Raw genomic sequence first — 27,739 nt, 5'->3', positions numbered from 1 at the left:
TGGCTGACTGAGACAAGATCTCTTTTCTTATTCACCATCTCAAGTGACACAGTCTCAGCCTGCAGTACCTAACAAACCATTACAGTCACTTGTCCTTCAAGTCAGGCTGCTGGCAAGTCACATAAGGATTTCAGAATTCCATATGTAGTTGTAAAAAGATAGCAGCAACACTGACCCCACCACCCTGCCCACCCATCCACTATCATACCCACAGACTGGCCTGGTAAGGCTCCCTCCTTATCAGCCCTAAACTCCAGCCCCTCAAGACCAGAAACTGGGACTTGGGAGTAAATTTCTGCCTTTCTCTGATGCCTCAGAGAAGGAATGCCATTTCTGCAGAAGTAAGAGATTCATCAAACATAAATACTACTGTTCCATGCCTCAATTTCTTCTTCTGTAAAACACAGGTAGTAACAATACCTTTCTAACAGGGCTGGAAAGCACTTGTAAGAGTACCTGGTATGACACATTCAATAAATGACAGCCATAATTATTATGAAGAAGAAGAAAGAGAGACCTCAGTGCAGGATTCAAGTTCAGAGGGTATTCAGTGTTCTCGGAGCTATCTTGAGTCTGCTCTCTTCCCCTTTCCTCTCTGGACAGTTGTTGCAAGCCTTCCCTTACCACTCTCAAGCCCCCGTTCCTATCTGAGCCCACGCCAGAACCCCTCCCCAACAGATAACCTTGCTGAGAAAGGAAATGGACCCTCTTTGCAAATTTAGATGTATCCATCATTGCCTTTCTTCCTACATAAGAAGAAGGAAGTCATTCCTTCAGTCATTCCTCTTCAAAAGAAATGATGTCTTCTTTTCAGAGATAACCCTCCACCCTCCTTGGCAATCATCTTTTCCTCTGTGCCTTCAAATGTGGCCTCTTATCAGATAACCCATGCTCAAGACTTCTAGAAAAACCTGACTCTTGTCTCTGCTATTCCTCCATCTTCCTTCCTTCTTTCCTTGCCAAACTACTCACAGTACACCCTCCTTATCCTCACTTTCCATCCACTCTTCAATTCACTTGGTTCCTGTCCTTATGACTCCACTAAAGCTGCTCACACTGAAAAAAAAAAAAAAAGAGTCCTGGTAACCATAATCTCTTAACTGCCCAATCTCAACACACATTTTCCAAGCTCATCCTACTCCACTTCCCTATAGCAACAGAGCCTGCTGATTCTCTTCCCGTAACTTTTCCCCTGTCGCTCCCTGGACAACATTCTCTTACCTTGCCCACTAAGCCTTGTCATTTCCTCTGTCATCTTCAGCCTTCTGCAAGCATGCTGGGGTCATCCATTCCAACAGCATCGTCATCCACCACCCCAGGCACAAACTCTTTTCTGAACTCCAGACCCACATTTCCACCTATTTGCTAAGCGCCACAGACCCCCAAACTCAACGTGACCCAAAACACATGGAATCTTCACCCAGCAAATTTTCCTCTTCTATATTATTTTTACTGGTACCACCATCCATCCAGAATAGAAAACTGAGTTATCCTGGACAATTCCCTCTCTTGTTCTCAACAACCAATTAATTAGTCATTACATCAGGGAATCTCTGTCTCTACAATCTCTCTGATTCCCCCTCTTCTTCCCACCTGCACTAATCCTTAATTCAGCCAGAAGCCAAGCCCAGGTTATTACAAGATTCTCCCGATGTTCCTGATCCAGATCCTCCCCTTTCAGTCTATTTCCACAATTAGCTTCCCAAAATATAACCACATCACCTCCCTGCCCGAAAACCTCCAGAGACTTCCCTCCCACAAAAGTGCATCTTAGAACAAAACTACAGGTCATTAAAAACCTGGCCTCATTATGAATCTAATCTCACCAATCACCCCTTCTTTGATTCCCAAATCCTCTTAGATTCCAGAAACTTGGATCCACCTATCTTATGCTTCTGCAAATGTTGCAAACATCAGCATGTCCTTTCTCTCTCTTCATCATCAAGGCTCAACTTACTCATCACCTCTTTCCTGAAGATTCTCTTGATGTCTCCATGTGGAGCTGTCATTCTCTCTTCTGCACTCACACAGATCTTCACAAATATCTCTATTACAAGATCACATTTTCCTTACAATACTGTCTTCCTTATCCCATCATGAATTCCTCCAGGGAATTCATCTGTTATCCTAAGCACTGAACAGAGAAGATACTCAATGTTGAATAGAAGCCTGTACCAACATCAGGCTCTAGAGATATAAGTTGGCTCTGACAGGTTTCCCAGGGACACCATGGGGGAAATACAACATACATCCCAGCAAAAGTAGCTCTTTCTTCTCCAGTTAGGAGCCTAAGAAACTAAAACTGCAGGGACAGCTCCAGTTCCTATGGAATTCAGTAGTGGCAATAAATCTCAATCTCATATGCTTCTAAGGTAAAAGGACAAGAGAAAGAAAGACCCCTAGACTCTAGAGGAAGTGTAGATCTGGGAAAATAGCTTTAGTAAGGTTTTAAGAGTGACAAGGGTCAGCCCTCGGTGGATACGTCAGAGCTTAGGGAGGTCAGACTGGATAACCAATTTGTCAGCCAAGTACAACCAGTACGAGCTGGAACTTCGAAAGAAAAATTATGTAAAACCAAATCCAGAGACTTCAGGATGGCAAGGACCCTAAGATAGACTTGAATCAGTCAACTGCTCAACACCTACCTTATCAGGGGACACTGAATACCCAGTTCTCGTTTCCCTTGGCATGGGACAGATAACCCAAGCCCCCACACACCACCTGGTATCTGTAGACAGGCTAAACCTAGGAATGCTCTACAATACCTTCTGACCTATAACTCCAAAGAGCTACTAACAATGTCAGATCTGTCAGAGTACAAGCTATGGCCGTCGTCAGTCATGTACTATGATTTTCCCAACTATTTTGACTCCTCCCTAACAACTTCTTTTCCTCTACACTCTCATGTTCAGTCCGGCCCAACTTATCAATTCTTTCTCAGTATTGTCTCTTGCATTCTTCCTTTCTCCTCCGCTACCACCATCATCACTTTGATCTGCCATGTAATAGCTTTGAGAATTAAGACAGATCGTTTACCCTCTTTGGTGCCTCGTCTATAAAACAGGGTCACAGCTGTTCTGCCTGCCTCACAGGAAAGGTTGTCTGTGAAAAGCTCTGTAAAGTGTTGCATAAATAGAAGGCATTACTATTATCATCATCCCAGGCCATCTTTACTGGTATGTGAAGCCTATCTGGCTCCCTGCCTCTCTCCTTCCTCATTTCCAACCACATTATACACTATAGGAGGATCACTACACACTCTAAAATATTGCTTTGCCCCAAATCTTTCAGTGACATAACATTTCCTGCTTGAGTCAAACCGTTCTGGATCTGACATACACAATGTCATCTCCGCACCACGGTCAAATGCTTAGGATGCGGCCCCTGGTTTTGCAAGTCCCACTCGTCCTTCAAAGTCCTGCTACAACCCCACTACCCTCCACCCAGGAGGAAGAGATTTAAGAGACAGGAATCTGAAACAATGCCAGGGAAGAATAAAGGACAATTCAGTTTGGGGAAAACATAGTAGACACACTGTCATCTCACACTTTAAGAATCTTTTTTTTTTTTTTTTTTTGGCCGTGCCACACAGCTTGTGGGATCTTAGTTCCCTGACCAGGGATTGAATCCGACCCTTGGCAGTGAAAGAACGGTCCTAACCACTGGACTGCCAGGGAATTCCCAAGGCTCATCTTTTATTTTTTATTTTTTCAATTTATTTTTATTAGTTGGAGGCTAATTACTTCACAACATTGCAGTGGGTTTTGTCATACATTGACATGAATCAGCCAAAGGCTCATCTTTTAAAGAGGAATTATATTTTTTATTTCTCTGATTCTAAAAGATAAGCTAGGATCAACAAGACGGAAGTTATAGAGATGTATTTTAGCAACATGAAAAACTTCCGTATTGAGCTTATCTAATGATGAAACGGGATGCCTTACATGCAGTAAATTCCCCATTACTAGAAATGTTCAAGCCCAAACTGGCCTTTGGGCAAGAATATTTTAGAAGGAATTCAACTATCACAAGGTCTGAAAGAAACAGTAGCGCTCTTCTAGTCCAGTCTCCTATTTTATAGGCCTGGACAGGGGAAGAGATTATTCAAGGCAGCACAGCTTGTTCTGGAGGGCAAGGAATAGAACATGGTCTCTTTCAACCCAGAGACCTACACCTTTGTACTCAAAGTGTATGTGGTCCATGGACCATCAGCATCACCTAAGAACTTGTTTAAAATGTAGAACCAACCAAAGCACGTACTTTAACAAGACCCCTAGATGTATGCACCATTCAAGTTCAAAAAGCACTGACCTAAACTGCCCCTTCCAAATCTTGAGTTTCCAATTCTGGAACTCCATTTCGCAAATTGTCTTATATGCTAAAGAAGCTATACCCAAGAAAAACAGTATTTTCCACCCAAATTTGGGAAACTCCATACTCTACTTCCAGTGGGAAATTCTTGGTAAAAATACTATCAGCATATTGAAAGCTGAAGTTTCTAAACATGCGCATGCTGCATGCTAAATTCCTTCATTTAAGCCGGACTCTTTTGTGACCCCACGGACTATAAGCCTGCCAGACTCCTCTGTCCATGCGATTCTCCAGGCAAGATACTGGAGTGGGTTGCCATGCCCTCCTCCACAGGATCTGCCCCACCCAAGGATAGAACCTGTCTCCAGCATTGGCAGGGGAGTTCCTTACCACTAGCGCCACCTGGGAAGAGAAAACTTGAACCATGAAGTTTCTAAACATATTTGAGCACAAAAAGCCTTTTGGGAAAAAAGTCATCATCTACTACTATCGTTAACAGCCCCGTGCCATGGGCTTCGGCCGTAATCTAGGTAAAGGACGTCAACCTTCACCTCATTGTTCCCTGACTCAGTGCCTTAAGCATACTGGATCGGCAAGGGGTCAAGATGAGCTTGCTGGTCTCCACACCCTAACAAAAGACGGTAAATTTCTAAATCACCGTCTCTTTAAAAACAGCGGAACTCCTCATCTGTGTGATTTAGTTTGAGGGATGCGCAACATGACTGCTCAAGAGTCACCCTGCCAGTTAAGGCGGACCCCAGGAATGGGAGACAGACACACCAAACGCATATCGGCCTCCAGCTTTAGTCCTCTTTTTTCTTTTTTCTGTTTGACACAACTTTTCAACCATGTGCACCACCGGAAACCTGTAGCTTGGAATAGGTTCAGGGGTGCCTTGCACGTTCCCAGGAAAGGAGGGGAACCCCTGCAGTTCCGGAAGAACTGGGAGACGCAATCACTCTGACCCCGCCAGGCTGAAGAGCGCAGATGGGTCAGACCAGGCCAGACCCAGGCGGGTGCCCACCCCCACCGCGGCCCACCCCTGCCGACCCCTGCCCGGCACACCGGGCTCCCGGCCGCGCCCAGGCGAGCGCCGGGCCCCCAGACCACAGCCAAGAGCCTTGCGAACTCGGCAGGGGAGGAGGCAGTTGCCATGGTCGCCGCCTCCGTACCTGTACTGTCAGGGGCTCCGCGCCCGGCTCCGGGCCCCACTGGCGACCGACGCCCAAGCCTTAGCGGGGTCCCACCCCGCCCGCACGGGCTGCCCGCCGTGCCGCCAGACCCCTGGAGCCCCACTCCAGGACCTCTTGTCTCTGAGGCCCAGAGGTGTTCTGGGTCGGGGGGAACACGCTACTCTTCCCGGAAGACCAGCCCGGGTTAAACCCTGCGCGCTGAGCGCAGCCGGGGAGACTTCGATCAGGCACAAAGCTGGACACCTGGAGCGAAATCTGCGCGTGCGTACTGTACGGGCAGCCGATGAGGACCACGGGGGAGCGGCGCGCGGCGGCCAGCGCCCTCTGCCGGCAGACGGTAGACGACGTAGAGAAGGCCTGGAGGACTCTTGCTTTGGTCCAAGTTCCCCCAGAGACTCGCTACGCTTTTGAGTGCTAGGCTATTAATTCAAACAATAGTGGTAAGTGTAAAATAATGAAAATTTATATAATGGACTATGGTAGTTTTTTCTTAAAAAAAAAAAAACAAAACACTTGGGCCGGCGGGTGCGGCAGCGGCTGGGCACTTCAGCTTCGCGAAGGCTTGCGGCGCGCGCCCCGACCCGCAGGCACCTGGCGCGCTCCGGCCGGGCCGCCACGGCTCCCCGGACGAAGGTCAGCTCCGCGGTCCGGGCGCCTGAGAAAGAGCCCACGAGGAGATCTGCGAGATTGTCAGCTAAATCGGCTCCTGCAAAAGTGGAAACGAAGCCGAAGAAGGCGGCAGGAAAGGAGAAATCTTCAGAGAAAAAAGTCAAACAAAAGGGGAAAAAAGGGAACAGCGGGAAAACAAGCCGAAGTGGCTAACCAAGAGACTGAAAGAAGGGAGAGCCCAGCCTCTGATGAAGCAGAGGAAGCCAAGTCTGATTAATATCACACCCCATCCTATCAGTGGTCCGTCTCCCTTCTTGTACAATCCAGACGATTGTTTTTATCAACTATTTTGTAAATGCAAGTTTTTTGACAGCTCTAAAAACACTTTTTTTTTTAAAAGAAAGAATCCTCCCTCATTCCACTTTTTAAGTGTAAGTGCTTTTTTTTTCTTTTTAAGAGGTGCAATCATTTGCTGGTTCTTTATATTTTGGTTCAACCAGAAAATAGTGGGATATTGAATATGGGAGGTTTTGATTGTCATGGGTGTCAGCTTAACATTCCATAAATTGAGGTGAACTTTTATACTCTATAATACAAAGCATACTAAATGGCAGTTTGGAGTCAATTGTGCATTCAATGTCTTGGATACTAAATTACTTCTCTTCCCATGTTTTTAGTAGATTTGTTTCCTACAACAAACCACTGCTTGATCTTGGCTCTCCTGGTCAGAATTTTGTGCACTCTGTAACAGCTTTAGTCGTGGTAATCCAGTTCTCCTAGTAACACTGTTAATGTGCTGTGGCCGATTGAAAATTTGAGTATGTAGTATGACTTTAAATTGTGACTGGTGGAACTTACGATATTGTACTGGATATCCTGTTAAGGAAAATTTGCCTCCAAATTTAAGCTGTAAAGTTGTAGGAAAACTATTCAGAAAAGAATCAAAACTACATGATTTATTTAGATTTTTTGTATGAATGTTAAGAATTATGTACAAATTGAAATGTCTGTGTACTGATCCTCAAAACAACCAATAAAATCTCAGTTATGAAAAAAAAGAAAACATTAGAAAGTACAAATTCCCTGACACAATGAACACATTTCTAATTATGCCAAAGAAATGAAAAAAAAAAAAAAATAGAACAAGTGTTCAGACATTTGTATAAGGATGTTGGAAGAGTCAGGATCTGATAGACAGTGGGTTTCAATTCGGTTTACCCACTGTCTCAGACCTTGGGTTGTTTACTTAACCTCTCCCAACCTGTTTCCTCTTTCATAAAATGAGAATGTTAAGGATAGAACCTACAGTATTTGGTTGTTCGTAAGTTTGAGTGGATTCATGTAAAGAACCTGAAGTGTAACTATTGCAATATTATGTTTGTCTCAGTTAATCTCAGATTGAAAAATAACCTGAAAAATCCCTAAAACTGTTGGTGGGGTGGAAGTTGGGGTGGTAAATGGTAGAAAGGATGAACTGGGCAATCTCCCCACTCCTGCCCCTCTTTTCCCATTTCATCATCTAAGTATTTCTGGAGAGGACTCTTGAAAGTCCCTTGGACAGCATGGAGGTCAAACCAGTCAATTCTAAAGAAAATCAACCCTGAATATTCATTGGAAGGACTGATGCTGAAGCTGAAGCTCCAATACTTTGGCCACCTGACTCGAAGAACCGACTCATTGGAAAAGTCCCTGATGCTGGGAAAGACTGAAGGCAGAAGAAGTGGGTGACAGAGGATGAGATGGTTGGATGGCATCATCAACTCAGTGGACATGAGTTTCAACAAACTCCAGGAGATAGTGAAGGACAGGAAAGCCTGGTGTGCTGCTGTCCATGGGGTCACAAAGAGTCAGACACGAATAAGCAGCAAGTATTTCTTGTTATTATTCTAAATAGATAATGCACTAGTGTGATTCAAAAAGCAAAACAATATTAAAAGTATGCACTGAGAAAGCTCACTGCAACCCCTCCCCCATCCACTCCTTCCTCCTTGCACTCTGCACTTAACCCTTGGTGTCAGTTTCTCCATTAGCAAATTGCTAAGCAAGTTGCTCAATTTCTTACTCCTCCCACTTCTTATGTGCAAGATAGCATACTATATACACGTGCACCTTACTTCTTCACTTAACAATATATCCTGGAGACCTTTCTAAATCAGTAAATAGAGATCTTCCTCATTCATTTTTTGAGCTGCATAGTACTCTGTTACGTAATTTGTTAACCATCCTCATCTAGTGTGATACCAATTTTTGCTATTGCAAATGATGCTACAGTAAATCACTTTGTACATATGATATTCCATATGTGACCAGGTTTATCTGTAGTATACATCTGGGCCAAATATTAAATGTAGCTATGATTTTAATAGAAATGGTCTTTATCTGCTGTGGTTAAAGAGAAATGGTATAATATATAAATTTAAAGGCACAGTATACATGTATTTTTTACTGTGGTAAAACATACATAAAATTTACCATTTTAACTATTCTTAAGTGTACAGTTCAGTGGCACTAAGTACATTTACCTTATTTTGCAACTATCTCCAGTATCTGTCTCTAGAATTTTCTCATCTTTCCATATGGAAACTGTATCCATTAGACACTAATTCCCCTTTCTCCCCTCAGCCTAGTCTCTGGTAACAAGCATTCTACTTTCTGTCTCTATAAATTTGACTTTCTTAAGTACTCCATATAAATAGAATCATACAATATTTTTCTTTTTGTGTCTGGCTTATGTCTTCAAAATGTATTCATGTTGTAGTATGTGTCAACATTTCTTTCCCTTTTAAAGCTGAAAAACATTCATTACATATGTGTGTGTGTGTGTGTATACACACATATACACACACCACATTTTGTTCATCCATTCACCTGTAATGGATTTGATGGATTTGGGAGCTGTTTCTAGCTTTTGGCTATTGTAAATAAGCACCTTAAAAAAAAATAAAGTACATACATCATTGGAGAAGGAAATGGCAACCCACTCCAGTGTTCTTGCCTGGAGAATCCCAGGGACGGGGGAGCCTGGCGGGCTGCCGTCTGTGGGGTCGCACAGAGTCGGACACGACTGAAGCGACAGCAGCAGCAGCTTATACCTCATTTATCCCATCCCCAAGATCCTTACCCAAAGTAACTTGATGCCAGATTTTGTTTTTGGATCCAGAGTCAGCCTCTGAAATTGCAAGCATTTTAGATGCAAAGAGCAACTTTGTATACATACTGTTCTAAACCTTGGTTTTTTTTTTAATTGAAGTATAGTTTATTTACAATGTTATGTTTCTGGTGTATGGCAAAGTGATTCAGATATATGTATATATGCATATATACATATATAGATATTCTTTTTCAGATTCTTTTCTATTGTAGGTTAATACAAGATATTAAATATTGTTTCCTGTGCTGAACTTTGTTTTTATCTCCATGGGACACTACATCTTGGAGGTTTTCCGTATTAATACATCTTGATCTGCTTTGAATTTGTTTTTAAATATGTATTTTTAATTTGAACTGGAGCCATCTCTCTGAGTGCTTTAACAACCTTTAACAGATATGCTGAGTTTTCCTGTGAAGATGCCAAACCTTGGTTAGAAGCGGGGTAGTGATACAAGAAAGACCCAAATCCTTTTCAACATCATGAAAATGGGTCTGAAGACACGACATACAAACAGGAGACATATTGTTTCTTTTATATTGAATTGGACTGAGTGGTCTTCAAAGAAAATTAATACTGTCTCTGTCTTATGTGTATTTCATAGGTGGCCTGTGAAACCAGAGGCCCTCTCTGACAGGGACCATGAACAAGACTCCAAAGACCCTAAAACTCCAATTTGTATGACTAGAGCCCATCCTTCCAATCCCTGATACTGAACAGAGAAGAATATCTGTGCTCATTTGGGTAGACTTCTGGGCACTTCAGAAAATGGGCAGGAACCAAGAGGGAAAAAAACTCCCCTTGAAAAAAGTTCAAAGGACTCATTTGAAAAGACCCTGACACTGGGAAAGATTGAAGGCAGGAGGAGAAGGAGACGACAGAGGATGAGATGGTTGGGTGGCATCACCGACTGAATGGACATGAGTTTGAGTAAACTCTGGGAATTGGTGATGGACGGGGGGCCTGGTGTGCTGCAGTCCATGGGGTCACAAAGAGTTGGACACAACTGAGCGACTGAACTGAACTGAAAAAAGGAATGCTGTTTCCAGGAGGGAAGAAGTGGTTTTTCAGGCTGAGACATGGAGAAGGGATTAGATAAAGGCAGAGAGCATATCAAAGGTGGCAAAGCCAGGTATGGCGGAGGACAGATGCAGGGAAGAGAAGCATCTACATTAGTTATACTGGTGCTGTCCAAAAGAAATAAAATGTAAATTTTAAAATTGTCTTTAATTGATAAATATGCTAATAACTTTTTAAAAATTTCTGGCTGCTCTGGGTCTTCGTTGCTGTGCATGTGGGCTTTTTCCCTAGTTGCAATGAGTGGGAGCTACTCTCTAGTTGCAATGTGCAGTCTTCTCATTGTCGTGGCTTCTCTTGTTGTGGAGTATAGTCTCTAGGGTGCATAGGCTTCAGTAGTTGTAGAACATGGGCTCAGCAGTTGGCAGCTCCCAGGCTCTAGAGCACAGGCTCAATAGTTGCGGCACACGGGCCAAGTTGTTCCACGGCATGTGGGATCTTCCCAGATCAGGGATCCAACCTGTGTCTCTTACATTGGCACGCAGATTTTTTTACCGCTGAGCTAAAGCCCCCACTAATAACTTTTTAACAATTGGAGAGTGGGGGACGTCCCTGGTGGTCCAGTGGTTAAGACTCCATGCTTCCACTGCAAGAGACACAGCAATCAGAGAAGAAAAAGAAATAAAAGGAATTCAGATTAGAAAGGAAGAAGTGAATGACATGATACTATACATAGAAAATCCTAAGGCAGCCACCAGAAAACTACTAGAACTCATCCATGAATTCGGTAAAGTTGCAGGATATAAAATTAACATACAGAAATCTGTTGCATTTCTATACACTAACAATGAAATATCAAAAAGAGAAATTAAGGAAACAATCTCATTTACCGTTGCATCAAAAAGAATAACATACTTAAGAATAAGCCTACCTAAGGAGGAAAAAGACTTGTACTCAAAATAGTCTAAGATGCTGATGAAAGAAACTGAAGAGGATACAAACAGATGAATTGAAGAGGATACAAGCCATGTTCTTGGACTGGAAGAAGCATACTGTTAAAATGACCATACTACCCAAGTCAAGCTATAGATTCAATGCAATCTCTATCAAATTACCAATGGCATTTTTCACAAAACTGGAACAAAAAAAAATTTTTTTTAATTTATATAGAAACACAAAAGACCCTGAATAGCCAAAACAATATTGAGAAAGAATGGAACTGGAAGAATCATACACCCTGACCTCAGACTATCCTGCAAAATGACAGTAATCAAAACAGTATGGTACTGGCACAAAAACAGAAATATGGATCAATGGGCAGGATAGAAAGCCCAGAAGTGAGCCTGCACACTTATTGTCAGTTAATTTGCAACAAAGGAGGCAAGAATGTACAACAGAGGAAAGACAATCTCTTCAATAAGTGGTTCTGGGGAACCTGGACCACTACATGTAAAAGCATGAAATTAGAACATTCTCTAATAACATATATAAAATAAACTCAATATGCATTAAAGATGTTAATATAGGGAGTTCCTTGGTAGCCTAATGATTTGAATTTTGGGCTTTCACGGAACTGAGATCCTGGAAGAGGTGTGACCAAATAGAAAGACCTAGATGCAAGATTGAATACTATAAAACTCCTAGGGGGAAACAAGCAGAACAGTCTGGCATAAATTGCAACAATATTTTTTTGGATACATCTCCTAGTAATGGGTAATGAAAACAAAAGCAAAAGTAAACAAGTGGTACCTAATTAAAAGCTTTTGCACAGCAAAGGAAAACATAAAACAAAAAGACAACCTACAGAATATATAAATAGCTTACACAGCTCAATATCAAAAAACAAACAACCCAATTAAAAAATGGGCAGAAGACCTAAACAGACATTTCTCCAAAGGAGCTATAACCAACAGGCACATGAAAGATGCTTGACATCACTAATTATTAGAGAAATGCAAATCAAGATTGCAATGAGGTATCACCTCACACTAGTCAGAATGTCCATCTTCAAAAAGTCTGCAAATAATAAATGCTGGGGAGAATTTCCTGCTGGTCTAGTGGTTAGGCCTCTGTACTTACACTGCAGGGGGCACAGTTTCAATCCCTGGTCAAAGAACTAAGATCCTGCAAGCCAGGCAGTGTGCTAATTTTTTTTTTTAAATATGTGCTAGGGAAGGTATGGAGAAGTAAATTGGTACAGCCAATTTATGGAACTATGGAAATTATGGAAAACAATATGGAAATTGCTTAAAAAACCGAAAATACATTTATCATATGATCCAGCAATCTCATTCCTGGACATATATCTGGAAAAAATTAAAACTCTAATTCAAAAAGATACATGCACCCCAGTATTCATTGCAGCACTATTTATAATAGGCAAGACATGGAAACAACCTAAATATCTATCAACAGATTAATGGATAAAGAATATATATATATTCCATTATATATATAATGAATATTAACCAGCTATAAAAAGGATGAAATACTACTATTTGCAGCAACATGAATGGCCCTAGAGATTATCATACTAAGTGAAGTAGGTTGAAAGAGAAAAATAAATATCATATGATATCACTTATATGTAGAATCTTTTTTTTTAATGATATAAATGAACTTATTTACAAAACAGAAGCAAACTTCAAAAACAAATTTATGGTTACCAAAAGGGAAAATTTGAGGGGGAAGTATAAATTAAGAGTTTGAGATTAATATATGCATATTACTGTATATAAAATAGATAATCAACAAAGATCTACTGAACAGGGAACTCTGCTCAATATTCTGTAATAAACTTTGTAGGAAAAGAATCTGAAAAAGAATGGATATGTGTATACGTATAGCTGTATTATTTTGCTGAAACTAACACAACATTGTAAATCAATTTTGTTCCAAAGTAAAATTTAAAATTTTAATTAAATAAATAACAAGGACCTACTGTATAGCATAGGAAACTATTCAATATCTGTAATAACCTATAATTAAAAAGAATTTTTAAAATAATATTAAAATGTATATGTAACTGAATCACTTTGAGGTACACCTAAAAAATTTTAAATCAACTATACTTCTCTTGAAGTTTAAAACAATGAAGGTAAAATAAAGAAATCTTCAAACAAATAAAATTGAAGAAGTTTGCTATTACTAGATCCTGTATTAGTGGTCTATTGCTGCATAACGAATTATTACACACTCAGTGGCTTAAAAGAAAACACTTATTATCTCACATAGTTCTTCAGGCACTCTGTCTATCAGATCTAATCCCTTAAATCTATTTGTCAGCTCCATTGCATAATCATAAGATCATCATATGATTTAGGTCATACTTGAATGACCTAGCGGTTTTCCCTACTTTCTTCAATTTAAGCCTGAATTTTGCAATAAGGAGCTGATGATCTGAGCCACAGTCAACTCCAGGTCTTGTTTTTGCTACAAAGAGCTTCTCCGTTTTCAGCTGTGTAGAGTCATCTCTCATGTTGTTGGAAGAGGGTGTTTGCTATGACCACTGTGCTCTCCTGACAAAACTCTGTTAGCATTTGCCCTCCTTCATTTTGTACTTAAGGCAAACTTGCATGTTACTCCAGGTATCTCTTGACTTCCTACTTTTGCATTCCAATCACCTATGATGAAAAGGACATCTTTTTCTGGTGTTAGCTCTATTAGGTCTTGTAGGTCTTCACAGAGCCATTCGACTTCAGCTTCTTTGGCATTAGTGGTTGGGGCACAGACTTGGATTACTGTGATGTTGAATGGCTTACCTTGGAAATGAGATCATTCTGTCCTTTTTGAGATTGCACAAGTACTGCATTTTGGACTCTTTTGTTGGCTATGAGGGCTACTCCATTTCTTCTAAAGGTTTCTTGCCCACAGTAGTAGATATAATGTCATCTGAATTAAATTCACCCATTTCTGTCCATTTTATTTCATTGATTCCTAAAATGAAGGTTCAAACTACCATATAATGCACTCATTTCTCAATGAATTTTCAAACTACCATATAATTACACTCATTTCTCATGCTAGCAAGATAATGCTCAAAATCCTTCAAGCTAGGCTTCAACAGCATGTAAACCAAGAACTTCCAGATGTACAAGCTGGATTTAGAAAAGGCAAAGGAACCAGAAATCAAATTGCCCACATCTGCTGGATCATAGAAAAAGCAAGCTAAATCCGAAAATATGTCTACTTCTGCTTCATTAACTAGGCTAAAGCTTTTGACTGTGTGGATCACAACAAACTGGAAAATTCTTAAAGAGATGGGAATACCAGGCCACCTTACCTGTCTCCTGAGAAGACTGTAGTCAAGAAGCAAGAGTTAGAAACAGATATGGAACAATGGACGGGCTCAAAATTGGGAAAGGAGAGTACATCATGGGAAATGCAGGGCTGAATGAATCACAATCTGGAATCAAGATTGCCAGGAGAAATATCAACAACCTCAAATATGCAGATGATGCCGCCCTAATGGCAGAAATTGAAGAGCAACTAAAGAGCCTCATTTTTTTTTTTTAAGAGCCTCTTGATGAAGGTGAAAGAGGAGTGGAAAAAGCTGGCTTAAAATTCAACATTCAAAAAACAAAGATCATGGCATCTGGCCCCATTACTCCATGGCAAATAAATGGGGAAAAATGGAAACATGGCAGATTTTACTTTCTTAGGCTCCAAAGTCACTGTGGATGGTGACTGCAGCCATGAAATTAAAAGAAACTTGCTCCTTGGAAGGAAAGCTATTACAAACCTAGACAGTATATTAAAAGCAGAGACATCAGTTTTGCCAACATAGGTCCATATAGTCAAAGCTGTTTTTTCCAGTAGTCATGTATGGAAGTGGGAGTTGGACCACAAAGAAGGCTAAGCACCAAAGAATTGATGCTTTTGAAATGTGGTACTAGAGAAGACTCTTGAAAGTCCCTTGGGCAGTAAGGAGGTCAAACCAGTCAATCCTAAAGGAAATCAACCCCGAAATTCATTGGAAGGACTGATGTTGAAGCTGAAGCTCCAATACTTTAGCCACCTGGTGCAAAGAGCTAACTTGTTGGAAAAGACCCTGATGCTGGGAAAGATTGAGGGCAAGAGGAGAAGGGTGTGACAGCAGATGAGATGATTGGATGGCTTCACCAACTCAATGGACATGACTTTGAGCAAACTCCAGGAGATAGTGAGGGACAGGGAAGCCTGGTGTGCTGCAGTCCATGGGGTCACAAAGAGTCAGACACAACTCAGGGACTAAACAACACTATCTCACAGTTTCTGTGAGTCAGGAGTCTGGGTACAGGTTAGCTTGGTCCTCTGCTCAGGACCTCCCCAGGCTGAAATCAAGGTGCCATCCAGGGCTGCAATCTTATCTGGGCCCCAGGTCCTTTTCCAAGGTCACTGGTCACCGGCAAAATTCAGCTCCTTGTAACTATAGAACCAAAGCCTCAACTTTTAGAGACCTTGTGGTTTTCTCCACAATACGGCAGTTTATTTCTACATGGTTGTATTGCAGATCCTGTTCGTGATGCCAGTTGTCTTGCTGTTCACACTGTTTGCTGAACCCAGGGTGAGCCAGGCACAGGTTAAGAGGCTGGAAGATGACTCAAGGAGCCACAGGAACTGCAGACACACTTTCTCTTTCCTGACTGGCACGGCAGCCATAGCACAGCCTCTCTCCTGGCTGACGCAGCAGCGGTAACACAGCCATAATATAACCATATGTAGCCATGACATAGCCATAACATAACCATAATGTAGCCATGACATAGCCATAACATAACCATATGTAGCCATGACATAGCCATAACATAACCATAATGTAGCCATGATATAGCCATAACATAACCATATGTAGCCATGACATAGCCATAACATAACCATGATCCCACTCTAAAGTAGTTTCGGTGCAGCAGCAGCCAGGGCTTCCATGGTGAAGCTCATATAGGTATAACGCACAAAGTAGCCCGTGACCCAGTGAGTACCTCATGATGCTCATATGCAGTGCTATAAGTAATCTCAGCTATATAACTGTGCAGTCTTTGTTTACAGAACATGGGGCCAGAGAGCATGAGAGGGTGGGGCAAGAGAGTCTGACTGGAGCCATCTTGTTGAATCTCTCTGCTAAGACTAAGCCCTTTTAAAGGGCTCATCTACTTAGGCTAGGCTTCCCTGGTGGCTAAGATTGTAAAGAATCTGCTTGCAATGCAATAGACCTGGGTTCAATCCCTGGGTTGCGAAGATTCTCTAGAGAAGGAAATGGCAACCTACTCCAGTATTCCTTCCTGGAAAATTCCATGGACAGAGGAGCCTGGCAGGCTACAATGGGGTTGCAAAGAGTCAGACATGACTGAGCAACTAACACACCCAAAATAAGGTCTCCTTTGATTATCTCAAAGTCAACAGGTTACTTGAGTCTTTTACTGGCCAACCTATTTAAAATTTTTACCCAGGCCCCTTATCATGACACTCCTTTTCTTTCTTGCTTCACTTATGTCCATAGCACTCATTGCTGTTGCTTCTGTTCAGTCACCCAGTCATGTCCAACTCTTTGGGTCCCCATGGACTGCAGCACACCAGGCCTCCCTGTCCATCACCATCTCCTGGAGTTTGCCCAAGTTCATGTCCATTGATTTGTGATGCCATACAGCCATCTCATCCTCTGATGCCCTCTTCTCCTTCTTCCCTCAATCTTTCCCAGCATCACAGACTTTTCCAATGAGTTGGCTGTTCACATCAGATGACCAAAATACTGGAGCTTCAGCATCAGTCCTTCCAAAGAATATTCAGGGTTGATTTCCCTTAAGATTGACTGATTTGATCTCCTTGCTGTCCAAGGGACTTTTAGGAGTCTTCTCCAGCACCACAGTTTGAATGCATCAATACTTTGGTGCTCTGCCCTCTTCATGGTCCAGTTCTCACAACTGTACATGACCACTGGGAAGACCATAGCCTTGACTATATGAACCTTTGTTGACAGAGTAATGTCTCTGCTTTTTAACACACTGTCTCTGTTTATCATAGCTTTTCTGCCAAGAAGCACTTGTATCTATGTAATTTTACCACATATTTTTGTTTATTATCTCTCTTACTCCACTGGAATATATACAGCTTGAATTCATGAATGTTTATCTATTTTACTTATTACTGTAGGACAATAACATATAGAATAATGCCTGGATCAATTGACACTCCATTAATTCATTTAATGAATAAATGAATGAATGACACAAACTGTGGAAAGCTTTGAGGAACTCAAATGTAGAAAGATGTAATAAAAATATGATAGACATGAATATTGTGCAGTCACACACAGCACATACACAAAGCCAAATGGTCACAGACTTTAACTACATCGGTAAATCCCATGTAATCCCTGATATACAACATAATCTCAAGAGTATAATTCCATCATGTTCATGAGATCTGCTCACACCCAGGGAGAAGTGATTATAGAGAATGTGTACACAAGGCAGGAGGGCGTGCAGATCTTGGGAGCCACCTTAGAATTTTGTCTACCACAAACCCTCATGAAAAGAACTTCTAAAGGATGCATGTACTTCAGGGTAGAAGAAAAATAATCCCAGATAGAGGATCTGAGACACAGGAAAGAAGAAAGAACTAAGAAAATACTAGGCATATGAGTAAATCCATATAAATGTCAACTATTTAAAATAAGAAAATACCTGATTTGTGAAATTGAGATAACAATATTATTAAATATTGGATTATAAAAGCATATGAATCTAAAGAGAATGATTAATGTTAAAGAACATCAAAGACCTCTAAGATCTATGTATTGTTTGAAAGAAGAATAAAGATAAAAAGATAATGTTAAATGCAGGGATGGAACTTCCCTAGTGGTCCAGTGGTTAAGAATCAGCCTTCCAGATGAACAGGGTCTACCGAGAGAGCAAGACACCCCAACCGATGTACTCTCCTTCCCCTTTCACGAGGTAAAGGCTGCCCACCGGTTCACATGCGGCCTACCTTCCGCTGTGAATTCCGTTAATTACACCACAGGATTGTCAGTGTTGCTCCGAAAATTTCAAATACACACGGAAGTAGGGAGTAAGATGTGACCTTCGCTACAGATCAGAGTCTATAGCTGAAGAAGGGAGGGTGATCCCCACCCTCCTCGTAACAGTGAATTAAAGAGAAAGCGCTTCTGCAGTTTTAAGTGTGGTTCAGTAATGGATATGTACGGGTTGAAAATGTTAAATAACTCTGAAAATAAAAGGACAGACTTGGGCAAATATTTTAAACAAATATGTGCTGTCTATCAGATTATAAGGATTTCCCTGTAGCTCAAACGGTAAAGAATCTGCCTGCGATGCAGGAGACCAGGGTTCCATCCCTGGGTCGGGAAGATCCCCTGGAGGAGGGCACAGCAACCCTCCAGTATTCTTGCCTGAAGAATCCCATGGACCAAGGAGCCTGGTAGGCTACAGTCCATGGGGTCAAAAAGAGTTGGACACGACTGAGCAACTAACATATGCATCAGGTTATTACCTATGTTATGTGAATGACTCATTCGAGACTTCCTGCATTGTTAGTGGCCACATAAATTGGGGCAGCCCTTTTGGAAAGCAGTCTGGCAATTTACCTGAAGTGAATCTTGATAACTGTTTAATCCACTAGGATCACACTAGTGATAAATAGGAAATAATTGAAAGGAAATAAATTGAAAGAGGAAAGAGAGTTAAATGTTCAACATGTAATATAAAAATATATTAAAGTGTCCATTTATTTTCCATAAAAAAAAAAAAAAAAGAATCAGCCTTCCAAAAAAAAAAAAAAGAATCAGCCTTCCAATGGAGGGGATATGGGTTTGATCCCTGGTCAGCAAACTAAGACCTCACATGCCTTAGGGCAATTAAACCTATATGTGGAAAACCACAGACCCCAAAGGTCACAGAGTTAAGATTTCGGGTTTTTATTTTTTTTTTTTTTTGCTTCACGAATTTGCGTGTCATCCTTGCGCAGGGGCCATGCTAATCTTCTCTGTATCGTTCCAATTTTAGTATATGTGCTGCCGAAGCGAGCACAGATTTCGGGTTTTTAAAATGCAGGGACTTCCCTGGTAGCCCAGTGATTAAGATTCCATGCTCCCACTGGAGGGGGCACAGGTTTGACCCCTGGTGGGGTAACAAAGATCCTGCATTCAGCGTGGCCAATAAAATAAAATTTTTAGACTAATCACTAAAGAACAGAAATAGATTGTATATAAGAGGGACTTTTAAAAAGGAAAAACTGGGATTTTTCTGGTTGTCCACTGGTTAGGAATCTGTACTTTCACTGGCAGAGGCTGCGGGTTTGATCCCTGGTAGAGGAAGTAAGATCCATCATGCAACATGGCCCCCCAAAAAGGAAAAATCATTCCACTGCGCTCTAAGATGCTTCCAACCAACCTTCTCTCTGGGTCAGACTTGTATCACGATCTGATGGATCTCTTAGCTTTCTCTCCCCACTTTCTCTCACAGCCACTTCCCCTAGCATGTTTCTTTCACATTTAATCTTCAATTAATTGGCATCTGCTTTTTATATAAGGGCTTCCCTGGTAGCTCAGACAGTAAAGAATTCGCCTGCAATGTAGGAAACCTGGGTTCAATCCCTGGGTTGGGAAGATCCCATGGAGAAGAGAATGGCAACCCACTCCAGTATTCTTGCCTGGAGAATTCCATGGACAGAGTGGCCTGGTGGGCTACAGTCCATGGGGTCTCAAAGAGTCAGACACAACTGAGCAATTAGCACTTTCTTATATAATGTCCCTACACTAACGTGAATTCCAAATTCATTCTATAAAATGAATCTATCCATGACAGCAAAGCTAGACAATGGCAGTATAAGTAAGGAAAAGTACAGTACAGGTCAGTCTCATTTATGAATAAATAGTTCCAAACAAAAACATGAGTATACTAAATTTAGCCATGTATACAAAATTATATACTAGTGACTTCACTAGTGGCCCAGTTGGTAAAGAATCTGCCTACAAAAAAAAAAAAAAAAAAGAATCTGCCTACAATACAGGAGACCCAGGTTCGATTCCTGGGTTGGGAAGATCCCCTGGAGAAGGAAATAGCAACCCACTCCAATAAACTTGCCTGGAGAATTCCATGGACAGAGTATCCGGGCAGGCCACAGTCCACAGGATCACAAAGAGTCAGACACGACTGTGTAACTAACTTCCACTTTTTTTCAGACAAAATTAGCACTCTGACAAAGTTGGTTTAAATTCAAGTTTGGTTTAATAGTAGAAAATCAGTTAAAGTCTAGGAAAAGAAATAAAATTTATATTAATTGAAAGAGGAGAAATAAATGTTATTATTCCCAGATGGTGTGATTTTCCATATGCAAAAACCAAAAGAATGTACAGATGACTTATCACAATTAGATAACAATAAAGTTGCTCAATGATATACAATTAATATACAAATTTCAAAATACCATTTGCAATAGCATAAAAAGTAAGGTATCTGAAATTAAATATAGTAAAACTTGTGTAAGATCTTTATTCAAAATTTTACAAAGATATTAAAAAGATTTAGATAGATAAAAGTACACACTGTTCATGTTTAGAACAACTCATTGTCATAAAAACTTCAATCCTCCCAAGTAGATACATACACATACAGGCTTTGTGTATGTGAAATTTGAAAAAGTTTATTTCAAAATTCATTTAGATTTTGAAAGAAACAATGGTCTCTCACCCTCAGAATTCACTATCTTTATTGCAGGACTCAGCACTCAGGAGCAGCTGGCTTGATAGCAAGGTGGAAGGGTTACCTGTAGGCTCAGTCACGGTACTGTGGAGTTGGAGTGCGGCCCGGTAGGACGCGGCACACACCTTGATCCAGAGGACGCAGTGTGGCGCTGCCTCTCCCAAGGCCAGGAACCAAGGGCTATAGGTAGAAGTGCCCCCTCTTACTGGCACGTCTAATACCCACTGAAAGGAGTCTTACTCCCTGTCCCTACAATGTGGGACTCAGTAGGTTTGGAGGTCCCAGTGCCTAAGACATGAATACTTCTATCAGACAACTAGCAATAAAATAGAAGCTGAAACTGTCCCCTGGCTGATCTGAGGTCTCACATCCCTGAACCAACAGGGAGAGGGAGCGGTCACTCTACTAGACAAAAGAGATTGATCCTTGGAGCTGGCAGACAGAAGGCATAAGGGAGTCAGAGGGAGGGTGGCTAGTTAGGGCAGGGGTCACAGAAGATCAGTCCACCTTGTCTAGGTTTGTTAGCCGGACTGAGGTATTCCAGAGGCTTTGGGCCACGTGAGGATCCTGAGCAGCTTCCGGGGGAAGAGTTATCACACAGGAACTGCTAAAATGTTTGCCAGAAATGCCGTCCAGCTCCTTTGCTAAGCTCAGGTAGAGGACTGGGACTGCGCCTTGCTTGCTATCCTGCAGAGACACCGCGGAAGTGGAAGAGGAACGCCAGGCAAGCTCTGACTTCCCGGGACGCCGAGCAGCAGAGCCCTGACCCACCCTCTTCAGGCAGCGCCAGGTTCTCCAGCACCCACCTTAAAGAAGAAGCTGAGGAGCCAGAAGAGGATGCGATATGACCAGGAGAAGTGCTTCATGATTTTTGTGTACGCAACACCTGGGTCCACGGAGTTCACAGTCACACCTGAGAAGCGCAGTGCACAGTGAAGTGAGAGGAGGGTGGAGGGAAGGGAGGGCTAAGTGTGGCTCTGCGGTGTGCAGTTAAGGAAGGAGCCCACCAGTTCTGTCAGGCAGAGGTGACCAGAGACTTGGGGGTGCTGCCAGAGAAGTCCGTGTTTCGTAACTTACATGAATAGCAATACCCAAGCCAGTAAGGAGATAGAAGGATTAGAAAGCATTGGGTGATCTTGAGGGGGAATATGATGGATGGTGTTGGAGGAGAGGGACGTTGTGGATGATGAGAAAGTTGGAAGAGAATGAAAAGGAGGTAGGAAGATGGGGTTGAGTGAGATACTGGGTGCACAGATGATAAATGGAGGAGATTAACAGCTGGCTTGGGGATACTGGGAGTATTTTAAGGCCAGAATATGGTGGAGTGAGATGGGAAGGGCTGGGAGGTAGTGCTGGGAGTGGAAGAGTAGGGAGTGGCAGCGGCACTTACCTGTCCCTCGAAGTCTCTGGGCGAGCTTCCCAGTGAACGAGGCCAAAAGCAGTTTGCTGCAATCATAGTTCTGGTTGAAGGCCAAAGGTCGACCGGCCCCTACCAGGTGATCCTCATCAATGTACCCATGTGATTGCCGGAAGGAGGATACATTCACCACCCGGGCTGACCCTGCCCGCTGAAGGGCCCCTAGGTGGAGAGAAGACCACATACCTTTAATCCAAGTCATGGAGTCAACGCCCATGCCCACACCCCAGCCTGCTTCTCCATGAGATTACAGGAGAGCAGGGTCCATCCCAGGCTTTCAGAAGATCAGTGGGCCCTGTGTATAGTGTAATGTGAACTGTGACTGTTTTCATTAGCTGCTTTCCTAACGTTCTTCTTCTTGTTTTATTTTAGTGTGGTCTTTTTTTTGCCTAAAATAAAAGTGGAGTTGTCCCTTTTCTGCCACTTGCCAGCTGAAGCTAATATAATTCTTGTTTATATTTTTATTTTGCTAATGGCTAAGAATGGGGAGGAGAGGCTGGAAATGCTGTGAAAATTGTCTTTCACACAGTCATACATTCATTCATTCACTTATTCATCCCACAAATATTCACTGCGCCCCTGAATTATGGCAGACACCATGCTAGGTACTAAAGACATATGGGTGCTAGGTTTAGGGGAAAAGAAATATGTGCAGAGATGCTTGAGAAAGAGTTTTATTAAAATTTTTTTAAATTAAAAAAAAATTTTTGGAATTTATCTTCCAAAAGAATGAAAGTAAAATTACTATCAATAGAAGAGGTGTAAGCAAATCTCTGGGGGAAAAAAAAGAGTTTCCTAACTACACACAAAAAAGTCTGGATTATATAAAGTATAAAAAATTATAGTTATCACATATGAGTTTACTTATTGTTTCAAAATACTAAAACTATTTTGAGTCTTCCATTTAAATGAAGAAACACAAATGAAAAATTGAGTGGAGGTATTCGGCCATAATTTGCCGAAAAGAAAATTATTCTTAAAGAGCACAGTTGAACTCCAGACTTGCAAACACAGTGACGTAAAGACCAAAGGGACGCACAACCTAATCAGACACTGATCTTCATGCAACAACACCTGCACAGGAACAGAGCTGTTTACAGCGGCTCAGGTGGTGGTATTGGTTTAGTTGCTAAGTCGTGTCCGACTCTGCGACCGCATGGACTGCCTGCCAGGCTTCTCTGTCCACGGGATTCTCCAGGCAAGAATCCTGGAGTGGGTTGCCATTCCCTTCTCCAGGGGATCTTCCCAACCCAGGAATTAAACCTAGGGCTCCTGCACTGTAGGCAGGTTCTTTATCAACTGAGCTACGTGGTAAATGGGGACACCTCGTGGGAGGCAGAGGTGTCAGGACAGGATCCACAGCATGAGCGGTGTCTGTGCTGAGTGCTGGAAGCTGAAGTAAGTTAGCCAGGCTAAAAGGATGGGAAAGGATATTCCAAATAAGAGGGAAACACATGTGCAAATTACAGCCAGGATTTAGAAGACAGAGTGTGGCCTAAGAGAGAAAAAATTTTAACTGAAGATGAGGGTGTGGGTTTGGGAAAGGCCAAGGCGAGGCTCTCAGTCTGCAGGAGGTTTTTTAAGTGGAGATAAACAGCTTAGTCCAATACTTTGGCCACCTGATGTGAACAGTTGATTCATTGGAAAAGACCCTGATGCTGGGAGGGATTGGGGGCAGGAGGAGAAGGGGACGACAGAGGATGAGATGGCTGGATGGCATCACTGACTTGGTGGACATGAGTTTGAGTAAACTCCGGGAGTTGGTGATGGACAGGGAGGCCTGGCGTGCTGTGATTCATGGGGTCACAAAGAGTCAGACACGACTGAGCAACTGAACTGAACTGAACCAGCTTAGTTACTTTATAAAGGTCAGAATACCTTCCAAGAATTTGAACCAAGTGATATAATGAAAGGTGATTTCTTGGAAGACACAGAAGGGAGAATAGATTAGACAGAGGAGACAGGAGAGAATGAAACAGACCAGGACCATAAGGTCCTTGCCCCTCCTCCCCGCCCCATGTCCTCTGCCTGCCTTTTGTCTGTAGAAAACTTTAATCAGAGAATAAGTTTAATCAGAAAAGTGAAAAACACTGAAACAAAGGAAAACGGTCTAAAGAGACTAAATAATAGTAATTTAGTCATTAAGCATAGTCAAGGACCTTTAGTTCTTTCTCAAGGGTTATAGATAATATTTTGAGCCATATCCTGTGAGCTGTCTTATAGATACCAAAATATCAGGTGGAAAAGTTAACTACATGGTGACCAGACTCTACCCAGGACATGAGCTGCCACAATTCTGAAAACTGACCACAAAGAAATGGGAACAAACAGACCCTGGAACTGAAGATTAACTCTACCTAAAACAATCAAGACGATGTTAGTCAGACTACTGATGACCAGTTGAAGATGACTGTTAGAGATAAATGTGCTGTTTCCACATGTAATCTCCCCACTACACACACTCTATCAAAGCTCTCACCCCCTTCTTGTCAGGTGGTGGAGTTAGCCTTTGAACAGATGTCCACCACCCTCCCTACCACTAGTTGCCAGAATCTGAAATAAAGCAAACTTTCCTTTCCATCAACCTGGCCTGTTTACTGGCTTTTGAATGGCGAGCAGCAAGACCCCCACACATACACGCTTTTCAGTAACAAGAAGACAGTTGAAGAAATTATTACTAAGCAAGACACAGGGTATTATAGCATGTTACAATTTTTGGAAAGGGGGAAAACATATATTAATACATTACAAACCCATAGAGCTTGGCCTTGCTCTTTGTTCACTTTCCAGTCAGGACTAATTTAATTGCCCACTAAAGGGTACATGAGACCTGTCAATAAGAGTTGCCTCCCAGGAAGGGAATGGGCAGCTGATTTTCCAGGAGAGGAGAGTTTTTCTTTTCTTTCTTTCTTTTTCTATATACCCTTTTGTACGTTGGACATATATTCATTACCTGACCAAAAAATTAATTTTCTTTTAAAGAAGCTATTAGAGGGCTTCCTAGATGGCTCAATGGTAAAGAATCTGCCTGCCAGTACAGGAGACACGAGTTCAATCCCTGATCCAGGAGGATCCCACATACCACAGAGCAGCTGGTCCCAGGCACCACGACCGCTGAGCCCCAGCACAGTTGAGATGCAGCTACTGAGCCCGCATGCCAGAACTACTGAAGCCCACGCACCCTAGAGCCTGTGCCCCACGAAAAGAGAGGCCACTGCAATGAGAAGCCTATGCAGGGCAGCTAGAGAAAGCCCATGCAGCAAGGAAGACCCAGCACAGTCAAAAATAAATAAATAAAATTATAAAGAGGCTATTAGACAATCCAGAGAAAATGTTAGGGAGAATGTGCCTGCTGCTTAACTCCTCCCTTCCCTAGGAGAACACAGCCTCCTTAAACCTAGTAGCCTGATGCCACCTTCAAGAAGCTTTTGTTGAGATGACTGACTCTACCACTCTGGCTAGAACTCAGACCTGAGATGACTGACTCTACTGGTCTGGCTAGACCTCAGACCTGAGGGAAAGAGAAGTGTGGTGTAGATCTTATATCCTCTTGCTGGTTGTATTGATATCTGGGGGCTAACTGATTCCGTTACCAGTCTCCTAATCTTGACTGATGCCAGGTATGAAAAGTAAAAATGTATTGGGTTATTACTCAGCATGCATCTGGGTGCCAAGGGAAAGGAGATGACCATGATAGACAGTAAGCCATGAAAATGCTAGAGGAATGGAAAAGCAGGGGTCACACAGAAGGTAAGTACCCATCCTTCCTTACCTTGGAGCAGATTTGTGAGCAGAAAGGGCCCAGTGTAGTTGGTAGCAAAGGTGAGATCAAGGCCCTCTGGGGTAAGTGTTGTAGGGAACCCTGAGAGAGATGAAAACATAGGTGGTGGGTGATGGAGTGAGAATCCTGAGGGAGACAGAGTCTGGGGAGGATATATTGGGTTCAGTAGAAATGCCCTGGTGGCTCAGACAGTAAAGAATCCACCTGCAAGGTGGGGGACCTGGGTTGGATACCTTGTTTGGGAAGATCCCCTGGAGGAGGGCATGGTAACCACTCCAGTATTCTTGCCTACAGAGTTCCACGGTCAGACAAGCCTGGGGGGCTATAGTCCATGGGGTCACAAAGAGTCGGACACGACTGAGTGAATAAACCCAGCACAGGAACATCACAGGAGCACGGATGTGTTGAGATGGGGCAATGATGTTTGAGACTATAATTTAGGTTTTTAAGAATAGTGTCTGAATTAGAGACTTTCCATGGGATGTACAGGTTAGGCTTGAAGGATGCCTATTTTGAGGTTCCTAAGAAATGAAACTCTGGAAATGTGTTTAGGGGAAGCAAGTCAAGGCACATACCACAGACTGCAGCATTGTTAACCAACAGATGAATCTCAGGACACTCCTGCAGCAGCCGCTGAGCAAAGCTCCGGATGGAGGCCATAGAGCTCAGGTCCACCTCACCAAGTAGGAGATGGCTGCTCTTAGATGCTGCTTGTATCTCGGCCAGGGCTTGCTGTCCACGCTCTCGGCTACGGCAGGCCAGGATCACACGGGCCCCGCGGCGGGCCAGCTCCTGGGACACAGCCTTCCCAATGCCTGTGGGAGGGCAGCTTCAGATTATACTAGTCTGGGGAGTGACTAGAGGCCAATGGAGCAAGTAGGGCGGGAAACAAGGGTTCTGACAGTAGGAGCTGGTCCTCCTCTCTGCCCTCCCTGATGGGGCAGTTGGAGGCTGTGGTTGTGGCAGGTCAGGAGGAACACTCACCACTGTTGGCTCCAGTCACCACTGCTGTCTTCCCAGTCAAATCCGTGGAGCAGTGCTGAAGGTCCCAGAGATAAAACTTATGCCACATCCGCACACTTAGTCTAAGCAGGAGGACCAGAATGAGGAGGACAGAGCCAGCACCCCACACTGGGCTGCTGAGTACAGACCACAGCGACATGGCAGAGAAGACTGGCCTGCCACGGGGAAGTGCTGCCCACAGGAGGGGGGCAGGGACTGGTCAAAGCTGAGTAGGACCAGCCAGCATGTTGGTGTGGAGCATAAAGCACAAAATTTAAGGAGGCACTCACTCTTGGATGTGTTAGAATATCCCACTTGAACCTGAGAGTGAGTTCCTCCTTAAATCATTTTCACTAGCTATCTGATTGCCTCATTCCAATGCTGGTCCAAGTCAAAGATCAAGAGAGTCAGAGTTTCCCTAAATCCTGCATAGTCTCAAATTTGTCTCCAAAGGAAACTTGGATTTGCACTCTAAGGTGCATTGATAGAGCTCCAGGGACTGAAAATCAAATTCCTCATGTCTTGAATCACTCTGTGCTTAAATAGAGCCATCCCCTTCTTCCC

The 27,739-nt window shown here is 42.6% G+C and overlaps 2 protein-coding genes and 1 non-coding gene across 8 annotated transcripts in view; all 3 read right to left on the bottom strand.

Moving 5' to 3' along the window:
• The window catches only part of DCTN1 (dynactin subunit 1), a 30,172-nt gene extending 24,541 nt beyond the window's left edge, over positions 1-5,631 (bottom strand). Inside the window, exon 1 of one of the 3 annotated variants that reach the window (XM_043468129.1) lies at positions 5,484-5,631. The gene's annotated coding sequence lies outside the window, so the exon portion shown is untranslated. The remainder of the gene's footprint in view (positions 1-5,483) is intronic. The other 2 variants (XM_043468130.1, XM_043468134.1) reach the window with 2 other exon arrangements.
• A 13,563-nt stretch (positions 5,632-19,194) lies between these two features.
• Positions 19,195-19,301, bottom strand: LOC122442730. The gene has a single exon (XR_006269726.1). It is a non-coding gene; the product is annotated as a U6 spliceosomal RNA (small nuclear RNA).
• Positions 19,302-20,487: 1,186 nt separating this feature from the next.
• Positions 20,488-27,368, bottom strand: LOC122442563 (retinol dehydrogenase 12-like). 4 transcript variants are annotated; one of them, XM_043470423.1, is made up of 7 exons: positions 27,158-27,368; positions 26,749-26,988; positions 26,165-26,254; positions 22,366-22,554; positions 21,782-21,888; positions 21,483-21,662; positions 20,488-21,155 (listed from the first exon to the last, which is right to left on the bottom strand). In XM_043470423.1, the coding sequence occupies exons 1-7, from the start codon at positions 27,333-27,335 to the stop codon at positions 21,048-21,050; spliced, it is 1,092 nt and encodes a 363-aa protein (XP_043326358.1). In that variant the 5' UTR covers positions 27,336-27,368; the 3' UTR covers positions 20,488-21,047. The 4 variants fall into 4 exon arrangements, with proteins under 4 accessions (XP_043326358.1, XP_043326360.1, XP_043326361.1 ...); XM_043470425.1 differs by having other exon boundaries at positions 20,488-21,662; XM_043470426.1 differs by lacking the exon at positions 21,483-21,662.
• Positions 27,369-27,739: the final 371 nt, after the last annotated feature.

This window comes from Cervus canadensis, chromosome 5 (genome assembly GCF_019320065.1).
Source record: "Cervus canadensis isolate Bull #8, Minnesota chromosome 5, ASM1932006v1, whole genome shotgun sequence".
NCBI classification, from domain to species: Eukaryota; Metazoa; Chordata; class Mammalia; order Artiodactyla; family Cervidae; genus Cervus; species Cervus canadensis.
Note: the sequence above shows the minus strand (reverse complement) of the source record. Positions and strands in the feature narration are given on the sequence as shown.

Coding starts and splice junctions, on each gene's coding strand:
- LOC122442563 (XM_043470423.1), bottom strand. CDS start 27,335: ATGTCGCTGTGGTCTGTACTCAGCAGCCCAGTGTGGGGTGCTGGCTCT. Junction 21,889..22,365: donor CCAGAGACTTCGAGGGACAG/GTAAGTGCCGCT, acceptor TGCGCTTCTCAG/GTGTGACTGTGAACTCCGTG. Junction 21,156..21,482: donor GGCTAACAAACCTAGACAAG/GTGGACTGATCT, acceptor TTCTACCTATAG/CCCTTGGTTCCTGGCCTTGG.